We start from the raw sequence: 23,585 nt of genomic DNA, 5'->3' as shown, positions 1-23,585 counted from the left end.
TATGAAAAGCAAAAGAATGTGCCCCAAAAAAGCCATGAAGAAACTATTCTCGCTGTTCATTATTTTGTGCCTCAGCACTCAAAACAATGTGCTGATTAAACATAGTGAATTACGGGCAGCGGAAACCAACCTTTTGGCTCAAGGCGCCTTTGTGAAAAACTCCTAGGAGGTGTAATGTCGTTTCCATCTTCCTATTGTTTCCTGTGGCCTTGCTGTTCTCAATTACACTTGCTTACCGCTTTGCCAAATGAAATGTAATTTTGAGATTTGTTTCTTACAATACCTGAGCACAGGTGAATACATCTCAGAAGGGTAGCTGTGTTAGTACGTAACTTTAAAAATAATGTGTAGTCCTGCGGCACCTTAGGGTGTGTCTACACAGCAACGTGACTTTGGTCGTTATTCCGAAAAAACTATGCGAGCGTCTACGCAGCAATTCAGTTATTTTGAAATAATTTTGAAATAATGCATGGCTTATTCCAACTTCTGTAAATCGCATTCTATGAAGCATAACACCTGTTCCAAAATAGCTATTTCGAAATAAGGCATGTGTGGATGCTCCACTTCTGCTATTTCAAAATAGCCCCTCACCAGAGGCATTCTAAGTTATTCCTCTTGGGACTCTAAATCAAGATAGCACATCTACATTAGAGAAGCCCATCTAGGACTAATTTTGAAGCTTCCCTGCAGTGTAGACATGCTATTTCAAAATAAGCTATTTCGGAATAGCTTATTCCGAAATAACTGTGCAGAGTAGAAGTACCCTTAGGGTACGTCTAGACTACCGCGTTTTGTCGACGGAAGTTTTGTCGACAGATATTGTCGACAAAACTTCCGTCGACAAAGAGCATCCAGACACATTGAGTTCTGTCGACAAAACAAGCTGCTTTGTCGACAGAACTCCGTAGTCTGGACGCAACGTTACAGGCAATAACACCTTCTGTCGACAGACTTCTGTCGACAGAAGGTGTTATGCCTCGTAAAATGAGGCATACCAGTGTCGACAAAACTGCTGAGTTCTGTCGACGTTATGTCGACAGAACTCAGCGGTAGTGTAGACGCTGGTATAGTTTTGTCGACAAAAGTCCACTTTTGTCGACAAAACTAGGTAGTCTAGACACCCCCTTAGAGACTAACCAAAATATATAGAATCATGAGCTTTTGTGAGTAAAACCCACTTCATCAAATGAATTGGAGAGGAAATACCAGAAACCAAAAAGATACATATAACAGCAGAAGAAGTACCAGTCAATTGTAGGACCCATTGTTAATGAGGCTAATTACTTGAGCTGGATGTGTCCTATATATAGCTTTTGATGTGGAAATGCAGATGTTAAAGGGAGGAGAAATTGGCTTTGTTATGCTATGCTCAAGCCCAGGGTAATGGATAAATTCCAGTTCTGCAGACTCTCTCTCTCTAATTGGTTTAGTGAAATTCCTTTGTAGAAGAATGGCTACTTTGAAAATGATTCACATGCCTCCTAGCTAAGAAGTGGCAGGTGCCCCTCCCCCCCAATGTTGGACCCTCCTGCTAGCTGTGCAGAGCAGTGGGTAGAGGGGTTCTGAGGTCACAATCGGCGTGTCCCCTGGCCCCTAGCTCATTTCTGTAGCACAGGGGAAGGGGCGGGGGAACAGGGGACACAGGAAACTGGCTGAGGATGACTGGAGTGGGGGGTTTTCTCTGGAAAGTGTGTGAGTACTTTTCTTAACAGGAAGGTTAAAATGTTCCCCTGCAGCAGGGGTGGGGAACCTTTTGGGGGTCAGAGGCTGCTGACCCCCAGGCTAGTAGATTTTGTATGCTCCAGCCCCATGGTGGGCTAGTGGGGGATGGGCTGGAGTGCCACCACAGGATCCCCAATGAGGGGGAGCGAGAAGCCCGGAGCCTTCGGGACCGGATCCAGGCAAGTGGGGGCTGCAAGTTCCCCACCCCTGCCCTATAGGTTTGTGTGTGTAATGAGGCATCAAGATGTGCCAGCTGTCTGGGGCCCAAGGAAGCAAGAGGGTTACTTATAGAGCGAGGAAGCTATAGCTCTCCAGCTCAGGAATGCAAGAGTTACTCAACATGGTTCGGTAACAGCTTGGGCCTGTTAGCTGTCTGGAAGCAACAAAACAGAAGAATGAGCCAACAGAAAGGGGTGTGATCAATGTGTAAGAGAAACAGAATGTCTGTTCCAGATCATGGAAATCCTGCAAACTTCATTGTCCTCTCACTTTGGCTTGAAGAGTTTGGAGACTATAAAAACCGCGAGTAATCCTGTGGCACTTTAGAGACTAACAGAAACATATAGGATCATGAGCTTTCGTGGGCAAAACCCACTTCCTCAGATGACGAGCTGCGATCCTCTGAGGAAGCGGGTTTGGCCCACGAAAGCTCATGATCCTATAGGCTTCTGTTCGTCTCTAAGGTGCCACAGGACTACTCGCCGTTTTTAAAGTCACAGACTAACACGGCGGCCCCTCTGAGACTTTTTAGAGGCCGTGTTCAACCTGCGAAAAGGTTTTCTTCCCTTTCCCTTTAAGGGAGGGAGGGCTCAAAACAAAGATTTTCTTGCTGGTTTTGGTAGGGCCCAGACCTGACAATGGGGGGAGGCAGAGGGAGCAAGAGGGGCAAGGGCTCAGGGCCCTGGGTGATTTCAAAGAGCCCTGAGGGACCCTGCCATGCAAAAGAGATTCACATGCCTCCTAGCTAAGAAGTGGCAGGTGCCCCTCCCCCCAGTGTTGCACCTTCCTGCTAGCTGTGCAGAGCAGTGGGTAGAGGGGTGCTGAGGTCACAATTAGCGTGTCCCCTGGTGTGCCACTAGCTCTTTTCTGCAGCACAGGAGGGGACCAGGGGACAGAGAAAACTGGCTGAGGAGTACTGGGGTGAGGGGTTTTCTCTGGAAAGTGTGTGAGTGCTTCTTTTAAAGAGACAGTGCACTGCTTTTGAAATTTCCTCAGCAGCTAGCTTACACGGTCAGACTCTCTCTCTCTCTCTGTGTGTGCCCAGAGCAGGGGAGGGGAGACAGGGCTACAGAGCAGAGCTAGACTTTTGCTCTAAAGAGCCTGCAGGTTTGTGAACCTCTGATGACAACAATGTGGCAGCTAAGAGAGCATAAGCATCTTATTTTGACTTTCTTGCCAGCTGGGCACTAAATGAATAGGTTTTGACTCATCACTTTTTCCTCCATTTTAGATTACTGCTGTGTGGCTTTCTGATCCTGCCCATCCTTCTCATCAAGATATTAACCGAGAAAAGAACTGTTGCCCATACGTTGAAGGTTTCGCCTCAGATGTATTTTCTCCAGCCTGGATGGCAGCACTATCAAACTCGTCACACCAGCTTATTGGTCCTCAATGATACAGGTGAGGAAAAATGGAATTAAGAACACCAATGTTGGAATCTACAACATAACACGTTGTTCGTGTCCTGTGTTTTCCCTCAGACAGTTACTTTTTCTTTGGAAGAAAGAGACAAAACCAGTACAGAGTTGCAAAGTATATTCTTGCACTAAGTTCTAGACCGTCTTAGTGGATTCCCTGAATGATTCATCTAAGATCATTCATTAATTACTTCAGACCAGAAGAAAAACATTTATTGTTTGCAGAATGCTTTGAAATCATGAAGCGTTGTAATTGGAGTCACATGTAATCCACTATTCCATGGTTGTTGCCTTTTCCATGATATCCATACTTTGCTGCATGAATCATACTCCAGATTCTTTTTAAAAATTGATGTTTCTAACCCTTGTGGTGCTGAAGTAAATCTTGTGTAATGCTGACAGAACCCCACCATCTGCAGGTGGAATCAAACCTGGGACCTCTGGAGCTTAGAGCATGAGCCTCTCCCACATGAACTAGCTAGCTGCTAGTTGTGGCAGTAAAGCAGGCTCATTATTCTTTATGTAAGTGGTCTCGGTGCCAATAAATGGGATAGTATATCACACCCAGCAGGTGTGCAGGTTGCACTTGGAAACATGACCCAAGGCCAGGTCTACGCTACCACGCAATGTCAAACTAAAGTACACAATTCCAGCTATGTGAGTAGCCTAGCTGGAGTTGACATACCTTAGTTTGACTTACCATGCTATCCCCACTGCAAAGGGTCAATGCGAGAAAGTCTTCCTTCAATTCTCCTTACTTTTCTCGATCCAGTGGAGTAGCGGAATTGACAGGAGTGTGATCAGTGGTTGATTTAGCAGGTCTTTACTAGACTGTCTAAATTGACCCCCAGGAGATTGATCCACACAGCAGTGTGTGTAGACAAGGCCCAAGTATAAACACGGCCCAAGTGTAAGCTGATTCTGTACTGGTTTCTTGCATCTGCAGAAAGCCTGAAACAATAGCCTTGAAATGTTTGACTGGCCCCATTCATCTCAATAGTATATTTAGTTGAAAACTGAAATGGTGGGGAGCTATGAAAAGTAGACCGGCTTTAATACCAAAAAGATAGGCAAGGAACTGCTGATTAATTATTCAATCAATGTTTCAGAATATTTCCTTTTATAAGCTATTCAGAGATTTCAACTTTTCTTTGTGATTTGAGATAAAACCAGATTTCAAAATCTCTGAATTTCCATCCTCTCGGAAATCATATTTTTCTTACCATCTTCACATGTCACTTTTTGCTAAGAAACCCCTTGCTGTGTAAAAGATCACACTATGCTCCCTTTCACATACCCATCACTTGAAAAATCTTAGACATGTATGCCTAGTTATAGGAAAGAATTTCCAAGAACTTCTGTCTTAGCCCTTTAGCTTACAATATACCTTACTATAGCGACATTAGAATTGTACTAGGAATGGTCCTAAACCATGTACTTCAGATCTGGACACAGACTATCTTAGAGTGCTTGTTTGGGATCTTCCTTTTGATTTTATCATTCTGTTGCATTTACTATTAAAGAACTGTCTAACTTCAGCTTTCTCTAATTTGTTAGGCTCGGACATTGAGGACTTCATCCATGCTGTAAAGAGTCAGAATATAATGTTGGAAACAGCTAATTGGAAAAACATCTCAGATGCTCGGGAATATAATGGGGCTATTAAAGTATCACTGGAAGATAAGGTAATTGAATCTAAATATGTACGAGGCTCTGTGAAACTGTACAACTCAAAAACCACTAATGGGCAATGTTATGGTTATTTATATTAGAGAGGGATTCAAGCAGCAAACTTTGGGTTTAGCCTTTCCTGTAGTCAGGAGACTTGGTTTTACTTTGACAGTACAGAAAACAATCTCCATCTAGAGTTTATGTCCCAGCTTTGGCAGCATTCACATCAAGAGATTGGTTTATGTTCATATTTAATTTAAATGGCAGCATGAATGCATATGGCATTTTCTATACTAGGTTTTTTTTAAAAAGTTTTAGCCTGAAAAAAATAGACTAAAGAGGGTTTTGTTAAGTAGATCAATGGGAAGAATAATACATTTTTAAAATAGCCTTGTTTGGGTTTTAAGCTAGCAAATGTATCAGGTATAATAAAAGTTGCATGAAGCAAGACCAGCATATGACAATGCTAGAGATGTAGGGTTCCATGCTCATTTATACACATTCTGTGTTCATTTATATTGACGGCATCAATCAAGGCAAAATTTCACTCTGCTTTTTAAATCCAATTTCCTCCACCCTGATCTGTAGGGTGGAGACGGACTAATCTTTCATTTCTTCAGCATTTCAGATTTACAATGATGTGCAATGCTCAGAGAATCAATTGCTTCCCAGTCCTGATGAACATCATTAGTAATGCGTTACTAAGGACCTTGAACTCCACCAGGCATATTCAAATCATGAGTAGGACGCCCCCTCTGGTACGTAGCTGACAGTCTGTCCAAGATTTCCAAAAGTGATTCACCAATTTAGACACAGCCATTTTTGGACCGCCAAATTGAAACCCCTTAAAGAAGCCCGATTTTCAGAGATTTCTGAGCACTCGCCCTCTCATATGTAGGGTCTCACTGCGAGCCCCCAAAAATGGAGGCACCTGGAGCCACAAGTCACTTCCGAAAACATTACCACTTTGTCTCCCCACAATCTCTATTTTAAATCATTTGGGGTTCCTTTCACCTGTTCTTTTTTCCAAGCTAAATGATCCTCGCTATTTTGATCTCTAGTCACGCATACAGTACGTCCCTTCCAGACATTCTTGCTTTGTGCTCAATTTGCTATCTGTGCTATACAGTAATTCCTCATTTAACACTATAGATGCATTTCCGAAAATGTTTGTGCTAAGCAAAAATGTGCTATGTGGGGTCAATTTTCCCATTAAAAATAATGGAAAATATGGGGGTTGCGTTTCAGGTGGTGGTGGCAAAGTCAATTTTTTGTTGGTGCTGGGTCGTCAATGTCAACATTAGCTATCTAGCAACACAAGATAACTAGCAACACAAGTCGCTGCGGTTTGTTAAAACACAACAATAAACACGTGAGTGAGCGGAGAAGCGCTGTGACCACATGTATTCATTTGCTCTTGTGTATTTCCACTGTTTTCACCAACTTATACTGCCGTGTGAAGTAGTCTGCCACTTGATTATTTTCGTGTTATTTCAGGGATGGTTGTGTTATTCGAAAAACGTTCCATAAAAACTATTGTACGATTGCAAAAATGTGTTAAGCGGGCATGTGTTAAATGAGTACTTACTGTATTCCTTGAGATGAGGCCCAAACTGTACACCTCATGCCTTTCAAATGCAGATCTGTGTTTTATATGTGGTAATACCATTATGTTTTCATAGAAAGTGGAGCTAGAAAAGAACTGCTAGATTATGACGTCAAGGCAGTGCAGGACAAGTCTTTAAGTCAAGCCATTCTCATCTCTGTCCCAGCCAGTGCCCAACTATTTCCAGCAGTCCATCTTCTATTGATTTGCCGAGGCTGCTATATGCTTAAACATGGGTAGATGAATGGCTATTCCACCTCTATGCATTTTGGCCTTTGTACTCTGAAATTTCTACTGGAGTGTGTGGACTCCGGAGAGAAAGCAGGGTATGTCTACAGAGCAGGCTAAAGTCAAATTAAGCTAAGCAATGTCAGCTACGTCAATTGTGTACCGTAAGTTGAAATAGCTTAATTAGGCTTTTGGTGCTGTCTACACAGCAGGAAGTCAAAGGAAGAATATTCTTCCTTCAACTTCCCTCACTCCTTGGCTGTGTCTACACTGGGCCACTTATTCTGGAAAATCAGCCGCTTTTCCGGAATAAGCTGCGAGCTGTCTACACTGGCCCTTGAATTTCCGGAAAAGCAACGATGCTCTACTGTACAAAATCAACCGCTATTCTGGAAAAACTATTCTGCTCCCGCTCGGGCATAAGTCCTTATTCCGGAACACTGTTCCGTAAAGGGCCAGTGTAGACAGCCCAGTAGTCTTTTCCGGAAAAAAGCCCCAAGCACGAAAATGGCAATCGGGGCTCTTTTCCGGAAAAGTGTGTCTACATTGGCCACAGACACTTTTCCGGAAAAAGGGCTTTTCTGGAAAAGCAGCCTGCCAATGTAGACGCTCCTTTTTCGGAAAAACTGAAAACGGAATAGTTTTCCGTTTTAAGCAGTTCCGGAAATTCATGCCAGTGTAGACACAGCCCTTGTGAAATAATGGTTACAGGAGTCAGAGTAAGATGTCCTCCAGCTCACCATTATTTCAAGATAAAGGCCTGTAGCATAGATGCACTCTGTTATTTCAGAATAACATCAATTATTCTGAAATACTGCTGCTGTGTACCTGAAGGGGGGAATTATTTTCCAAGATCATAGAATCCTAGGGTTGGAAGAGACCTGAGGAGGTCATTGAGTCCAACCTCCTGCCCAAAGCTGGACCAACCCCAACTAAATCATCCCAGTCATAAGCATATAAGTATGGCCATTACTGGGTCAGATCAAAGGTCCATCTAGCCCACTATCCTGTCTGCCGACAGTGGCCAATGCCAGGGGGTGGACCGGAGACAATTATCAAGAGACTTGTCTCCTGCCATCCATCTCCAGCCTTTGACAGAGGCCAGGGACACTATTCCTTATCCCCGGGCTAATAGCTTTTTATGGACCTAACCTCCATGAATTTATCTAGCTCTTTTTTAAACTCTGTTATAGTTCTAGCCTTCACAGCCTCCTCTGGCAAGGAGTTCCACAGGTTGACTGTGCGCTGTGTGAAGAAGAACCTTCTTTTATTAGTTTTAAACCTGCTACCTATTAATTTCATTTCGTGTCCTCTAGTTCTTATATTATGGGAACAAGTAAATAACTTTTCTTTATTCGCCCTCTCCACACCACTTATGATTTTATATATCTCTATCATATCCCCCCTCAGTCTCCTCTTTTCTAAACTGAAAAGTCCCAGGGTATGTCTACACTGCCACCCTACTTCGAACTAAGGTGGCTAATGTAGGCATTCGAACTTGCAAATGAAGCCCGGGATTTAAATATCCCAGGCTTTATTTGCATGTTCCTGGGCGCTGCCATTTTTAAATGCCCTGTAGTTCAAACTACCTGTAATGAGGAGTAAAGATAGTTCAAATTAGGAGCTTTAATTCGAACTACCTAGTCCGTGCCGCCTATAGCCGCGGGCAGGTAGTTCGAACTATGGGGCATTTAAAAATGGCGGCGCCCAGGAACATGCAAATAAAGCCTGGGATATTTAAATCCCGGGCTTCATTTGCAAGTTCGAATGCCTACATTAGCCACCCTAGTTCGAACTAGGGTGGCAGTGTAGACATACCCCCAGTCTCTAGCCTCTCCTCATGTGGAACCTGTTCCAAACCCCTAATCATTTTAGTTGCCATTTTCTGAACCTTTTCTAATGCCAAAATATCTTTTCTGAGGTGAGGAGACCACATCTGTACACAGTATTCAAGATATGGGCGTACCATAGTTTTAAATAGGGGCTTTGTCAATCTGGGTCTTAAAAACCTCTGGGGATGGAGATTCTACCACCTCCCGAGGTAACCCATTCCAGGGCTGCACCACCCTCCTAATGAAATAGTTTTTCCTAATATCCAACCTAAACATCCCCCACTGCAACTTGAGACCATTGCTCCTTGTTCTGTCATCTGCCACCACTGAGAACAGCCTCTCCCCATCTTCTTTGGAACCCCCCCCCCCCAGGAAGTTGATGGCTGCCATCAAATCCCCCCTGACTCTTCTCTTCTATAGACTAAATAAGCCCAAACCCCTCAGCCTCTCCTCGTAAGTCATGTGCTCCAGCCCCCTCATCATTTTTGTTGCCCTCTGCTGGACTTTCTCCAGTGCGCCCACTTCCTTTCTGTAATAGGGGGCCCACGAGTCCTTCCAGTCCCCTAATCAGTTTTATTTTTCTCTGAATTTGTTTCAGTTTGTCTCCATCCCTCGGTGACATCCAAAACTGAGTGCCACATTGCAGGGTCAGTCTGTAGAGAGTCAGCAGGCCTGTCACCTCCCTGGGAACCTTACAAAAAGGGAGGCTTTGAGAGTGCACAGACATGCAGACAGACTCTGTCAGTGCAACTTCCAGGATGCTTTTGTATCTTCTACTGTATGATGACATTATCTAAAACTGATCCTCCTCTTATTATTTATATGCATGACATAAGCACCCAGAATGAGCAAGGCATGGTCATTATATGAAAGCAGGTTGCCATTTTTGCTTACTGTTTTGTTTTTGTTTTTTGTCTTTTTAAGATTTCACTTGTGCACATGACAGACTTGCTTTGGGTTTCCATTATTCTCATGTCTATTTTGGCTTCTGGTCTTGCACCTCACTTTGCCATGAGCAGCATAGGGGATTACAAGGTAAGAAGTGATAATTGAGGTAGGTGAAATGAAACATCAGCTCTGTGGTGTTTCCTGTTTTAACAGTTGATCCTGGGAATGATGATAAATCCAGCCAAGGTGATCTTGTTACCCCATAAGAACAAGTCTTTCAGGAGGGGGGGGGGGGAGAGAGAGAGAGAGAGAGAGAGAGAGAGAGAGTGTGTGTGTGTTGGTCCCCTAAACTTTCAAACATTTATACATCTATTTCACGTGAGTGTGTGAGTTATAAGATTGATTTCTCTGAGATGGCATGTGCAGCCAAAGCCAGAGAAGTGTTTGCAGTATCAAGTCCAGCATGTGGCTTAGCCGCACTCCCCTCCCTTCCCGTCACAGAATTCTAAACAGGTATTTTTATTTTTTAATATCTGAGCTTCTGAAATGTATTCCCCATTTTATCTCATTCAGTATCGCTCTTGGCCAACTGAGTGAAAGCCTCTTTCCTGTCCATTTCCCTCCCTAGATAAAAGCTCACTCCCAGCTGTGGACGTCAGGCATGCTCCCATCAGCGTATTGGTGTGGCCTGGCTCTGGTGGACACTACCCTCTGCTGCATTCTTCTCTTTACAATGACTGGGATTATATTTATAATTTTTTATAACATTAGCCTGACTCCTGGATTTTTAGCCTTACCTATGGTAACTCTGCCTTTTTATAAACTGTGTGCGAAAATCATCTTCAAGTATAAAATAAATGGGTAAAAATTTTAGTCCTGACTTTTAAAAAATCTTGTCCAAGTACTCTAGGCTCCTTAGTCTGGAAAAGAGAAGACTGAGAAGGGGTCATGATAGCAGCTTTCACATACCTAAAAGGGTGTTACAAGGAGGAGGGAGAAAATTATTCTCCTTAACCTCTGATGATAGGACAAGAAGCAATGGGCTTAAATTGCAACAAGAGAGGCTTAGGTTGGACAGGTGAAATCAGGGGCTGTTTCTAGACTGGCCAGTTTTTCCGGAAAATCAGCCACTTTTCCGGAAAAACTTGCCAGCTGTCTACACTGGCCACTTGAATTTCCGCAAAAGCACTAACTTCCTACTGCAAGAAATCCATGCTTCTTGCAGAAATACTATACTGCTCCCGTTGGCGCAAAACTTTTGCACGAAAGAGCCAGTGTAGACAGCTCAGATTTGTTTTCCGCAAAAAAGCCCTGATTGCGAAAATGGCTACCGTAGTCCATTTGGTGAGGGTGAGGTAGCACAAATATTCCATCACAAATGTCTGTGACACAGTTTGTGTTACTTATTATGTGTTTTGCAATGATGCTCATTCCAGTTCTCTTCCTTCAGATTGCAGCTATTATTGGCTATGCAGCATCCAGTGTCCTCCTCACCTATGTGGTCTCTTTCCTTTTCCGTAAAGGGAAAAGCTACAGTGACTTTTGGGCTTTTATCTTTATATTTGTAAGTACATGCATGGTTCGGGGGGAGGGGGCCTGATGCCCTTGAATATCAAATTGTATCATAATAACCATTACAGAGGGATCAAGCAGAAAAATTCAGAGGGCCTAAATGGGGCTTCTGTCACAGTTTTTTGTTCAGCTTCTTATAAAGACAGATGCCCGTTTGCAAATTTGGACCAGGATTGTGTTTTGGATTTTAGATTCACAGGTGAGGAGAAACTCTTGCATCCTACTTGTCAAGCCTCTTAGCAAGGCATTGCACAATTGCTAGTGTACCCACTGGAGCAATGTTCTCACACTGGTCTCTTCGGAGAGGCAAAATATATTTATCTATATGATCTAGACCCATGTTTCTCAACCAGTGGTACGAGTACCCTTAGGGGTACTCAAGAGAAGTCTGGGGGTTACATCTACACAACTGAATTTTGGAGAAAATTGAATTTTTGTTTTAAGTTTTACAGCGCTTTATTATTTGTGTACTTTTTACACCCAAAAATTGAATTGCCTGCCCAGGTATGATTAAGTTGTTTAAACAAACGTGTTGCAATGGTAGGAAAAAAAATGTGTCTGAAAACTGTAAGTACCAGGGGTACTTTTTTTTTAACGGGGTACTTTATATAAAAAAAGTTGAGAAACACTGTTTTAGAGTGTGTCCCTCATGTGTCTGTGAGTCCGTTTCTTCAAGAACTCCTCCTAAACTGTAAGAGCGAGGACCACCAAATTTGGTAGGCAGCTTCCTCTCACCCTAACTTAAACCTAAGTCATGGTTTGGTTGTGCCCGGAAAACACAAAGTTCTGGGAATGCGACTGTTTTCCATAACATGGGAAGGGAGGGGTCAGAGAGAGTATGGACACGATACTGAGAGTGGCAACTGGGGGCAGCTGAAGTACCAAGAGAGTGGCCAGCAGGGCTGAGGGGCTGCCATCTTGCCTGCCTCCAGACCAGGTAAGTAGTCCCCCCCCCCCCCCCGTGAAGAACCTGCAAACCGTGGAAGGGGGCACTGGAGGAGGGGGCGGCCCCTTGAGCCTCAGCCCCCCCAGACAGGCTACAGGGGGGCCACTGGAGAGTAACTGGAGGAGGGGGCAGCCCCCAGAGCTTTGCCCCCCCTGACAGCCTTCAGGCCACAGAGTGGTCAGGCATCCCCCTGAGCAGCCTGTAGGCAGCTGGGGAGCCACTGGAGGGTAGAGCCACTGGTGTCTCGCTCCCCCCGCACCTGCCTTCAGGCCAGGAGCAGCCCCAGGAATCTCGCCCCCAGGACAGCCTACAGGCCCTGGAGGGGGGCTGCTGGAAGGGATGGCAGCCTCTGGAGTCCCCTACATCTGCCCATCGTCTGTCCTAAGCCACCCACTGCTTTTCTTCACACCCGAACTCTCGCTCCAGCCTTCATTTTCGAAAAATACAATCAAACGTACATTTTTCATTTGTTTTTCCCCCCAAAATGTACTTCCTTTAATGACCCGAGCTACACCGGGTACATCTGCCAGTAGATACGTATTTTAGAGTGTGCCTGCCTGTCTGCGTGTCTGTGAGTCGATTTGTTCAGGAACTCCTCCTAAAGCATAAGAGCGAGGACCACCACATGTGGTAGGCTGGGGTTCTGCTATCTTGCCTGCCAGCACATTGGGTGCTAGCCCCCTTCACCAAACTCTTCTCCCCTCCCCCGACCTTTGGCTGCAGCACCAGAAGGGGAGGAGAAAAATGCCCCAGCAGCCTGGGGGTGGGGGATTCGGAAGGAGAGAAAATGCCCAACGGTCAGGGTGAACTTGGGGTTGGGGAAAGAAAATACCCCTGGCAGCTGATTGCTGGGAGGAGAGAAAAGGCCCATGCCAGGTAGGACCCCTCCCCGCCCTAAGCCCCCTCTAAACCCTCACTCCCACACTACCCCATCCCCGGCCTCCTGCACTCCTCCCCACATCCCCAAGTTTCTGCCCTTACTCCTGCCCACCCCACCCCATCAGCCCTGCCTTGTTGGACCTGGGCAACACCGTGTGTGTGTGTGTGTGCGCGCACCTGCGTGCTGCAGAGGTACTGGAAGACTTACCTGGAGGTGCCTGAGTCCTTCAGGGCAGGGGGCTGGTGGTGTGGGGTGCACAGGAGTCAGGGGGAGGGCCTTGGGGATGTGGGGGGTGGGGCAGGAAACTGAGAGATGTGGGGTGAGAGAGTGAATTCTCGGGAAATTTCTCTCCCCCAGGTCCCCCCAACTGCCAGGGGCCTTCTGTTCCGCTCCCCCATCACCCTCTGGCCACCAGGGGCCTTATGTCTCCCCTGTCTGGCGCTGTGGCTAAGGTTCAGGGGGAGAAAAGGGTTTGGTCTGGGGGGGATATTTACCAGGCAAGCTAGCAGAGTCCTGACCCAGCTGGCTACTCTTTGGTGATCTGGCTGCCCCCTATGGTCTTTCTGCAGAAGAGCTCTCCCTTGCGGGCTCACTGCCCCCAGTGCCCGCTCTCAGTATCACGTCCCTCCAAACAGCCCCTCCCTGTGCATGGTATGGAAAACAGGGCCTTTCCTGGGGCTTCTGGTTGTCGTGGCACCACCACCCCTGGGCCTTGCTTTACCTTAGGAGAGGAGGAAGCCGCCTACCAAATGTGGTGGTCCGAGCTCTTGCTGTTTAGGAGGAGGTCTTGAACAAACAGGCTTACAGATAGACACATAGACAGACGGACTCACAGACAGACAGATGCTGAAATCCCTCAAATAGGTATAGAGAAAGATACACTAGCAGACTTACCCAATGTTGCTCGAGGCCATTGGACGGGGTAGAGGAGAACCGCACAACCCACCTTCCGGCTTCTCTCTGGGGTCAGTCTGGGGCCGGCGAGGGGGGGGGGGCACACTGCAGCTGGCAGCTACTCCCCAGGGGAGACCAGGGTGGTGGGGACTATGCTGCTGGTTAGTAACTACTCAATGGGGCACTTGCTGTCCCCTGTGGCCACGGGCAAGTACATCCCACTGTCCTAACACAGCCAAAGCCTGACTTTGCTTTAAATTGTGATACAAGGAGGCTGCCTACAAAATGTGGTGGTCCTAGCTTGTACTGTTTTGGAGTTCTTGAACAAACAGATTCACAGATAGACAGAAGCACATATCTGAACTATATAGTGAGATATTATGTGGTACAGCAGGGCCAAGGAGCAGCGGCAGAGAGCTAAAGGGGATACATTTAAGCCCTCGGTGAATTAAGGCATAGATCCCTATGGACTAGACAAGGCACGAAAGGCTAATTGCATTTGTAGCCAGTTAAGGCCTGTCAGGAATCTGGTGTGCTAATTAAGCCATGGTTCCCTGTAGCCTAGGGAAAGTTACTACGGGGGGGGGAGGTGGGGCGGGTTTAACCGGGAATGTTTATTTTATTATTAAAAAAAAGCGAGCGAGAGAGAGAGAGAAGACACGAGAGCGTTAATTGCTCAGGAACCGGGTCAAATCAGAGCCTTCTATAAATGGCCATCACCCGTGGGGCACTCCAGCAATGCTACTTCCCGTCCTGGCCCCTTCCTGAGGAGATGGGGCTCAGCGCTTTTAAATACAAGTTTTGGGAAAATCAGATACAAAAAACACCGAGGGAGGGGGGACAGTGAGGGGGCAGGACAGAGACTGAAGGGCTGGCGGGTGACTCCGGGTGATTCCTTTTTAACCCTGCACTCAGTGGGTTTTTGGGGGGGTTTTTTTTGAACATGACAAAATCTCCTTGCTTCCCTTCCCTACCAGTTTCTTAGTGGAGTCATGAACATGGGCCAGGGGTGATGTCCTAGCTCCCACCAAGAAAAGTATGGGACCCCCTCATCGCAACAGTGGCCATTTTGCCACAATATATTAAACTTCAAGTGGACTAATGAGTGTGCTGCATTTTCAATCCTGGCTTTTTAGGTTTCTTTCGTGCTTAATGGAATTTCTTATATCGTCTTTGTGGACTTCCTCATGACCCTCCTCACTGCACTGATTCCTGTCTATGCATTAGTTGGCTGTATGAAAATAATTGTGCAGGTATGTGAGGCCGAACAACAAACTCCAGCCATAATTAACTTTTTAGTTTTCATTTGAAAAAGTTGAAACAAACCCTTAAAAAAAAAACCACCCCGGGGTCAAAGGTTTTGTTTGTAACAGACTGCCGGCTGCTGTCGTACCAGATATAAACCATGGCCTGACACATTGAGTTAAAACTTCAAACCCACGTCAGGATGCCTACCAACAATTCCCAACTGTACTGCACTATGACCTGGTACTTTGCATCTGCCGAAAATGACCTGCATGATAAAGTATTGACACAAATAGCATATGGTGACACCGCACTGCCATTATTCACTGGGAAAGTGGAGCCAAATCCGGATCGGCGCTGAGCACCGTTAATTCCCTTTGACTCCAAATTCTCAGGCGTTGAGCCTCTCTTTGGAATCGGCTCTGTGGTAGCGTTTTGTATCTGTGAGCACAAGTGTAACCCCTGTGCCAATGACTAATAGCCACTTCTAGTGGTGTGGGGCAGAAGACACCAGGAGACAAAGGGCAAGCAGGCAGCTGCAAGGGTGGTTTTCCAAAGGGTCCGTATGGATGTGGAGTATGAGCTTGAGGGCGAGGGACTGGAGGAAGAGGAAGAAAGAGAGCCAGAAATCTAGCACAGAGGAGAATGCAGAGGGGGAGGACTTAGAGAGGGGATAGATAACTTTTACCTGGAGGAGAATGAGGCAGGAGGGGAAGTGAGTTTGGGGAAGGGTTGAAAAGAGCAGGAGAGGAAAAATCTAGTGGACTAGTGATGGCCCTTTGGAGATGATGCTGGACGAGGGCTGTGAGAAGAGGGTCACCATCAGAGGGGGCAGCTGGAGATGGAGAGAGGTAAAGGAACAGCGGACAATGACCATTCTGGAGAGCGTGGGAAGGGGGATGGGTTAGAGCGGAAGAGAATGGCAGAGCAATGGAGCTGAGGGCAGTCAATGGTGGGGATGAAGGGCATGGCTTGATGAAGTGTTGCCGGATGCAAGATAAAGAAGGCCAAGTAGAAGGCGGGATGCAGGTCGAGAAGGAGCAAGAAAAGGGAGGAGATGGACGTGGCCAGGAGAACATAAAGTTATTGGGAGGGAAACAAGAAGCAGGGGGGAGGGGGAATGACCTGATAATCTCTCACTGAGTTATAGGAGTGAGCCCAAGCCTGCCAAACCGGACACATGCTGAGTATCTGGGCAGCCCCGTACACACTCTCTAAGCAGTGTGATGAGCTTCCCTGTGTTTAAATCCAGAGGGATACGTTCAATCTAAATTTACATTCCAAGGATCTAGGTTTTGACTTTTATTCGGCACTGGAAAAGTTCCTGTTTCTAATCTGGTTGTCTTCTCCTCACACAGGTGTCATCAGAATATTCACTTCTCCCAGATGAGATCTATCCGATTCTGAGCAGAATCCACTTGCTAACTAGCCTAGCGGTAAGAACATGTTTCCACAATAGGAAGCATTTCTAAGAGGATGTGAAGTTTTCAAACACCCCCGTCCCCTCCCCCCCGGTTTCAACCCCCTTCTCTGGCTGAAGGGAATGTCATTCCACATGGCTCATGCTCCTCCCAGTGATGAAGTCCAGCCACGTTCTCCCCCTGACACAGCAGGGAGGGGCAAAGCATTCCAGCGACCTGAGGGGGAGCTGCACAAGCATTATCTTCACCGCATTTTTTGTGCATGCGTCTGAGTGCCCTTGTGCATCCGCCACTCACTAAAGGCTCTCCCCACACTCCTCTTCTGCGGCATAACAGTCATTCCCTTCCTTCTTCCCCACATCTCTGTTTCCCCCTTCTTGGTACCCTTTCCAGAACTGATTTCACCTCACGAGTGAGCACCAGCACCACTGAGCTCAAATCCCTCCTTGAATCTTGAATGCTGCCTGCAGAGGTGGTCGCTTCATCTCTAAAAAGATCTCTTCGCATTGGAAAAAGTTTGGAAAAGGGCAATAAACATGATGAGGGGTTTGGAACAGGTGCCATATGAGGAGAGATTAAAAAGACTGGGACTTTTCAGCTTAGAAAAGAGAAGATGGGGAGGGGGATATGATAGAGGTCTATAAAATCATGATGGGGATGGAGAAAGTGACTAAGGAAAAGTGATGTATTTGTTCCCATAACATAAGAACTAGGGGTCACCAAAGGAAATTAATAGGTAGCAGGGTTAATATAAACAAAAGGAAGTACTTCAGGCAATGCACAGTCAACCCGTGGAACTCCTTGCTGGAGGATGTTGTGAAGGCCAGGACTTTAACAGGATTCAAAAAAGAGCTAGATAAATTCATGGAAAATGGGTCAATCAATGGCTATTAGCCAGGATGGGTAGGAATAGTGTTCGTAGCCTTTTTTTTTTGTCAGAAATTGGGAATGGGTGACAAAGGATGGATCAGTTAGTTGGTGATTCCCTGTTCTGTTCATTCCCTCTGTGGACACCTGGCATTGGCCACTGTCAGAAGACAGGATACTGAGCTAAATGGACATTTGGTCTGACCCAGCATGGCTGTTCTTATGTTCTCTCTCTGGCAAGATGGCCGAGTCAGTGTCTGAGCCAATAATACATCTGGGCTGTTCTTACTCTCAGCCTGCTAAGCCATGGGCATGGGCCTCTGTCTTTTTGTGCCCTCCATTTATCTTCACCTGAGATGCTAAAATCAGAAATTATATAACAGTATACGAGTAAATTCCCTGGCTCCACTGACATAAATCAGAATTTTGACATCGATGCCAACAGATCCAGCCTTGTCACCCCTTGTCTTTTTCCCTTGTTTTCCAGCCATACGTGCACTGTCTCATTTTAATTTTCATTCTGAGATGTCTGGAGTGGAAATATGGAAGAAAAACTATGAGAAAAGATCCAGTGTTCAGGTCTGTGCCAAACCGAGTCTAAACACATTGAATTGAGCCTTGGGACTCAAGTGCTACGTATGGGGGAACTGCCTTTGTACCAACAACAACTCTGGGTTTGGTTTCTTTTCTCTGCAGAATTTCTCCAAAGAATGAGATCATCTGCCCAAACCCTGAAGAGTCTGAAGGAATAGACGAAGACGAAGATGTTGAAGCTGAAAGAATGAAAGTCAGGCATGTGTTGACTGGTCAGAACCAGGAAGAGGTAAAAAATGAATTGGGAGAACGTGTATCCAACATGGAATCACAGAAATGTAGGATAGGTAGGGACTCCAATAAGTCTTCTAGTGCAGCCCCCTGGACTCAAGGCAGGACTGTGAGATAACTAGACCATCCCTGACAGGTGTTTGACTAACCTGTTCTTAAAAATCTTCAATGACCGAAATTGCACAACCTCCCTAGGCAATGTATTCCAGTGCTTAACTCTATTACTTAGGACATTTTTCCTAATGTCCAACTGAAATGATGCTATCACAGTATTGAGGTAATGCCATTACATCTGCTTGCATTACCCTGCCAGTTTCTGTCTAGCCAGAGCTTTGATATCAGATAGGTGTCTAATCTCTAGGGTCCCTTCATCTCTCTATTAAGATAGCTAATAGTAACGAGGGCTCAAAAAAGATATACTGGCATTAGAAAAGGCTCAGAGAAGGGCAACTAAAATGATTAGGGGTTTGGAACGGGTACCATCTGAGGAGAGATTAAAGAGACTGGGACTTTTCAGCTTGGAAAAGAGAAGACTAAGGAGGGGATATGATAGAGGTCTATAAAATCATGAATGGTGTGAAGAAAGTGAATAAGGAAAAGTTGTTTACTTGTTCCCATAATATAATAACTAGGGGCCACCTAGTTCTTCTTCACACAGCGCATAGTCAATCTGTGGAACTCCTTGCCTGGGGAGATGGTGAAGGCTAGGACTATAACAGGGTTTAAAAGAGAACTAGATAATTTCATGGAGGTTAAGTCCAGCTATTAGCCAGTATGGGTAAGGAATGGTGTCCCTATCCTCTGTTTGTCAGATGGATGGCAGGAGAGAGATCGCTTGATCATTACCTGTTCGATTCACTCCCTCTGGGACACCTGGCATTGGCCACTATCGGCAGACAGGGTACTGGGCTGGATGGACCTTTGGTCTGACCCAGTACAGACGTTCTTATGTTCTTATGGCTTTGTGATATGAACACCTGAAGCTTCCTCAGGCTTCACCCTAGAGCCATAGCAGAAGAAGCTGCTTAATCTTACGCAAGACTTTTTTATGCAAAGATACCTCCTGATCATGGAGAAAACACATGCTAAAGAGTTTCTCACCTATTGGCTATTTTTCTTCTGGCTGATGGTAGAAGAGAGTTTGGCTCCATCCTACTGCCAGATTGGAAGAGCAGGCCAGTCTGTGAATTATCAGTCTGGACAGAGCCGCACACAGCTTTGTGCTTATAGCTGGCCCTGGAGGTGGGAACACACGTATCAGGCTCTTGGTGTCACAAGCAGAGCTAGTCAGGCGATGGGATACTTAGCAGGAAAAAAAATCCACTTTTTGTCAAACAATGATTTTCATCCAAAAGCCCCAAATTATGTCCTTTCCCGTTTGGAAAACAGAAACTTTTCAAGGAACTTGGACGCTTTCTGTGAACGTTTCCATTTATTTCAGAGCTCAACTTTGGCACTGAAAAGTTTAGATGCAACTTTCTCAGCCAGCTGTAGCCACCGAGGTGTCTAAAAAAGGGGCTCACTTCCCATGGGTGCGTGGGGGGAGGAGACTGCATTTGGCAGAATCATTTCAGCAGGAAATTCCCAAATGGTTCTAGCTATAAGTGAGGTCTATATGTGGTTCTAGCTATGCTTCTCAGGCAGCACTTAATAAATCCTCAAATCCATATAGATAACAGTTAATTGTTCATTTTAAAATGTCAGTAGAAGAGACGAGGGTTTGTTGATACCAAATAAATTCTAAAGAATGTGGTTTTTATCATCTTTCATTCATTTCTGAGATTGAACCATATCAACAATGCCCATATTTTTTATCAAAGTGACGGTGATTTGCTTTTATTCCATAGAGACCAATCCTTAGTGTCCACAGACTACGCAAGGAATACAAAGACAAGAAGGCCAGCTCTGTTTTTAAGAAAAGGACAAAAGTGGCCACAAGAAATGTCTCCTTTTGTGTTAAAAAAGGTCAGAACAAACACGCATATAATTAGAGGTTTTAAATACAATGTAATACATTTTTGTTTCATAGAATATTTAGAGCTTCTGAAAATTACTGGATTAACATCACTGGTGGGTGAAATCTTCTATTTATCACCAAGGTACCCAGTAGGCCAAATCAAATAAAGTTGGATAGGGGCTTGTTGCAAGTCTCCTCACTTTACCTGGCTAACTTTTCTCAAATCTAACCTATGGAATTAGCTGGGTGGGTTATCTCTGGCAATCCTCCATCTCCCTGTTAAGATTACCAATGTTTAGGTAAATTGGCGTACTTGGTTGTGTGATATAGAGACCTCCATACTGGAGGCCATATTGTGATTTCATTTATGTCAGTAAGTCTTTTAAATGTTGCAGACTTCTCCAGGCAGTGGACGCAAGTGTCACTGTGCCTGAAAAGTGATCGTAATGCCAGTCAAATCCCTATCAGCTGAGTTCACGTGAGCCATTGAATATGTAACACCTGATAGGGAACATCAGTCGCTAGCAACCCATCTGGAATATAAATCGGGGAGTATTCCTGGCTCACTCGCTCTCATCTTTGGATCAGATTTGGGTACATATCATGGCTCACCATTTGGACCACCCACACACATGGCAAGCCATCACATGTCCGTTGCAGGAAACCTGAAAGCATTTGCTTGAAACATTAGTCCTGTAGAGAAAAAGAGCAGCAATTCTTTGCAAAAATGTCAGATTTCCTTGGTTCCTTTCCCTCTTATAGTAATACACAGTTGCTAGCAGTTCCAGTAAATGATACTCTTCTCTCCATTTTATTCTAGGCGAGATTTTAGGGCTACTTGGACCCAATGGGGCGGGGAAAAGCACAACTCTAAGGATGATCGTTGGAGACACGATCCCAACGGCTGGACAGGTAGGAGAAACCTGGAAAAAGGAGCATTGTCTCTTCTGAGTGCTAACTGAAGACGAGAAGCTCCAGCACTTCTATCCTGGTCCTATTGAAAGTAATAGGAGTAAATCTGTTGACTCCAGTAGGTTTGTCTGCACTCCATCTGGAAGCAAGCCTCGCAGCCCAGGTCCACAGACTTGTGCTCGCAGAACTCATGCAAGAGTACTAAAAGTAGTTTGGGGGGAGGGGAGGTTGCCAGAGATCCTAATATCCTATCTGAGCTGCAATATTGAAGTAACAGCTACACCAGGGCTACTCAATCCGGAGCCTGTGTGTGGGAGCCAAAACAAAAAAGTAGTTAATATAATGGTCTTCTGTTGAGATGCGTTTTAGTAGTTAAATTCCTGGACTGTCATTGCTCATTAAAAGTGCTGTCATATGGGTGGAAATCAGTAAATATTGCATTTTATTAATATCAGCAGAACTGACTTAAATGGGGCCTGTGTGTTGTGTAGTCTTGCCTTAATCTTTATATTCATGCCCATCAGTGTGAAAAAAGCTATTTGCAAATATTTGGACATTTCTCTCTTAGAATGTGTCTATACAGCAAAGTTATTTCAGAATAACAACCGTTATTCCGAAATAACTATGCGAGCGTCTACACAGCAATTCCGTTATTTCAAAATAATTTTAATGGCTTATTCCAACTTCTGTAAACCTCACCCTACAAAGAATAGCACTTATTCTGAAATAGCTATTTCAAAATAAGGCGTGTGTAGACACTCTACTTCTGCTATTTCGAAATAGCCCCTCACCAGGGCCATTCTAAGTTATTCCTTCTGGCGCTCTAAATCGAGATAGGCAAATCATGTAGATTTGCTGCCTTGGACCAATTTTGAGGCTTCCCTGTAGTGTAGACATGCTATTTCAAAATAGCTATTTCAGAATAACTATTCCGGTATTGCTTCCAAAATAACTGTACAGTGTAGACGTACCCTTAGAGTTCAAAATGTGCAATAAGCTACAATAAGTTTGAAATAACAACATCCATGTCATATAGCTTTTGCACAGAGGGGAAAGCATGACTTGGATTCGGGTGCAGCTCCCTGGTTGAGATGTGTTTGATCATTTTTGTTGGTCTTCTCTGAACTTTTTTTTTTTTTCATTTGTCCACATCCTGTACCTGACAATGTAATATAAGCCAACTGTGTGACACTGTCACCAAAGAAGCAAACATCTTTCTGGATATATTAGCAGGAGTGGTTGAAACCATTTCAGGAAAAATGTGGACAAATTGGAGAAGAGCAACAAAAATGATTAAACATCTCAAAAATATGACCTGTGAGGGAAGATTGAAACATGTGTGTGTGTTTAGTGAGGGGAGAAAAGACTGATCGGGGACATAATTTTCAAGTACAGGCAGTCCCCGGGTTACGTACAAGATAGGGACTGTAGGTTTGTTCTTAAGTTGAATTTGTATGTAAGTCGGAACTGGTACATATTGTAGGGGAAACTCTAGCCAAACGTTTCTCCAGAGCTCAGTTTTATTCTCCCACACCTCACTTCCCTCAGTCCTTTATTCTCAAGCTGAGGTGTCTGCTGAGAAAAGCCGCTCCGCGTTTCCCTGGTCTGCTGGGGGGTGGGGGCTAGCTTCGCGTCTCCCTGGTCTGCTGGGGGGCGGGCGCTAGCTTCGCGTCTCCCTGGTCTGCTGGGGGGAAGCAGCTAGTGCGGGGTTGCCTCACCCCATTTGTAAGTAGGGATCTGATGTAAGTCAGATCCATGTAACCTGGGGACTGCCTGTACATAAAAGGCTGCTACAAGAAGGAAGGAGAAAAATTGTTCTCCCGAACATCTGAGAATAGGACAAGAAGTAATGGGCTTAAATTGCAGGAAGGGAAGTCTAAGCGGGACATCAGGAAAAACTTCCTACTTGTCAGGGTGGTTAAACACTGGAATAAATTGCTTAGGGCAGTTGTATACTCTCCATCACTGGAGATTTTAAGTGCATGTTAGACAAACGCCTGGCAGGGATGATCTAGATAATATTAGCCCTGGCATTAGTGCAGGGGACTGGTCTATATGACCTCTTAAGATCTTTCATGCACATTCTGAATAATTCCTTTCTGTTAGTTCAACTCTCACCTTATAGCCCCATTGTTTTCACTCATTCCCCACAGCGCTACAAAAAGGAGAGGGTGTTTAACTCTTCTGCCTGTCTCCCTTTCCCTGTGGGGAGACCTGAAGGATTCCATGTTGAAGAAGAGAATTTTTAAAAGTCCGAAGAAGCACTTGTACCTTTGAGCCTCCAGTTACTGGTTGTTTGTGCAGGTGCTGATGCAGGGGACAGAGGCAGAAGACACAACTGACTTTTTAGGGTACTGCCCTCAGGAGAACCCCCTCTGGCCAAACCTGACTGTTCAGGAACATCTGGAGGTGTACGCTGCAGTGAAAGGGATGAGGAAAGAAGATGCTGCTGTTACTATCCAACGGTACAGAAATAAAATTA

At 45.2% G+C, this 23,585-nt stretch overlaps 1 protein-coding gene across 4 annotated transcripts in view; it reads left to right on the top strand.

Annotated features, from left to right (window-relative positions):
- LOC102462448 (ABC-type organic anion transporter ABCA8-like) overlaps window positions 1-23,585 on the top strand; it is an 85,589-nt gene that overhangs the window by 49,177 nt on the left and 12,827 nt on the right. For 3 of the 4 annotated variants that reach the window (XM_075903995.1, XM_075903993.1, XM_075903994.1), the window contains 13 exons: window positions 3,173-3,342; window positions 4,917-5,044; window positions 5,651-5,788; window positions 9,621-9,731; window positions 10,213-10,386; window positions 11,035-11,148; window positions 15,013-15,129; window positions 16,480-16,557; window positions 17,897-17,988; window positions 18,106-18,232; window positions 20,082-20,199; window positions 21,012-21,103; window positions 23,408-23,568. In XM_075903995.1, the coding sequence (XP_075760110.1) occupies window positions 3,173-3,342; window positions 4,917-5,044; window positions 5,651-5,788; window positions 9,621-9,731; window positions 10,213-10,386; window positions 11,035-11,148; window positions 15,013-15,129; window positions 16,480-16,557; window positions 17,897-17,988; window positions 18,106-18,232; window positions 20,082-20,199; window positions 21,012-21,103; window positions 23,408-23,568 (1,620 nt within the window). The other variant, XM_075903996.1, reaches the window with a different exon arrangement.

Source organism: Pelodiscus sinensis, chromosome 20, assembly GCF_049634645.1.
Source record: "Pelodiscus sinensis isolate JC-2024 chromosome 20, ASM4963464v1, whole genome shotgun sequence".
NCBI classification, from domain to species: Eukaryota; Metazoa; Chordata; order Testudines; family Trionychidae; genus Pelodiscus; species Pelodiscus sinensis.
The sequence above is the reverse complement of the archived record's forward strand: the minus strand, read 5'-3'. Positions and strand labels throughout refer to the sequence as shown.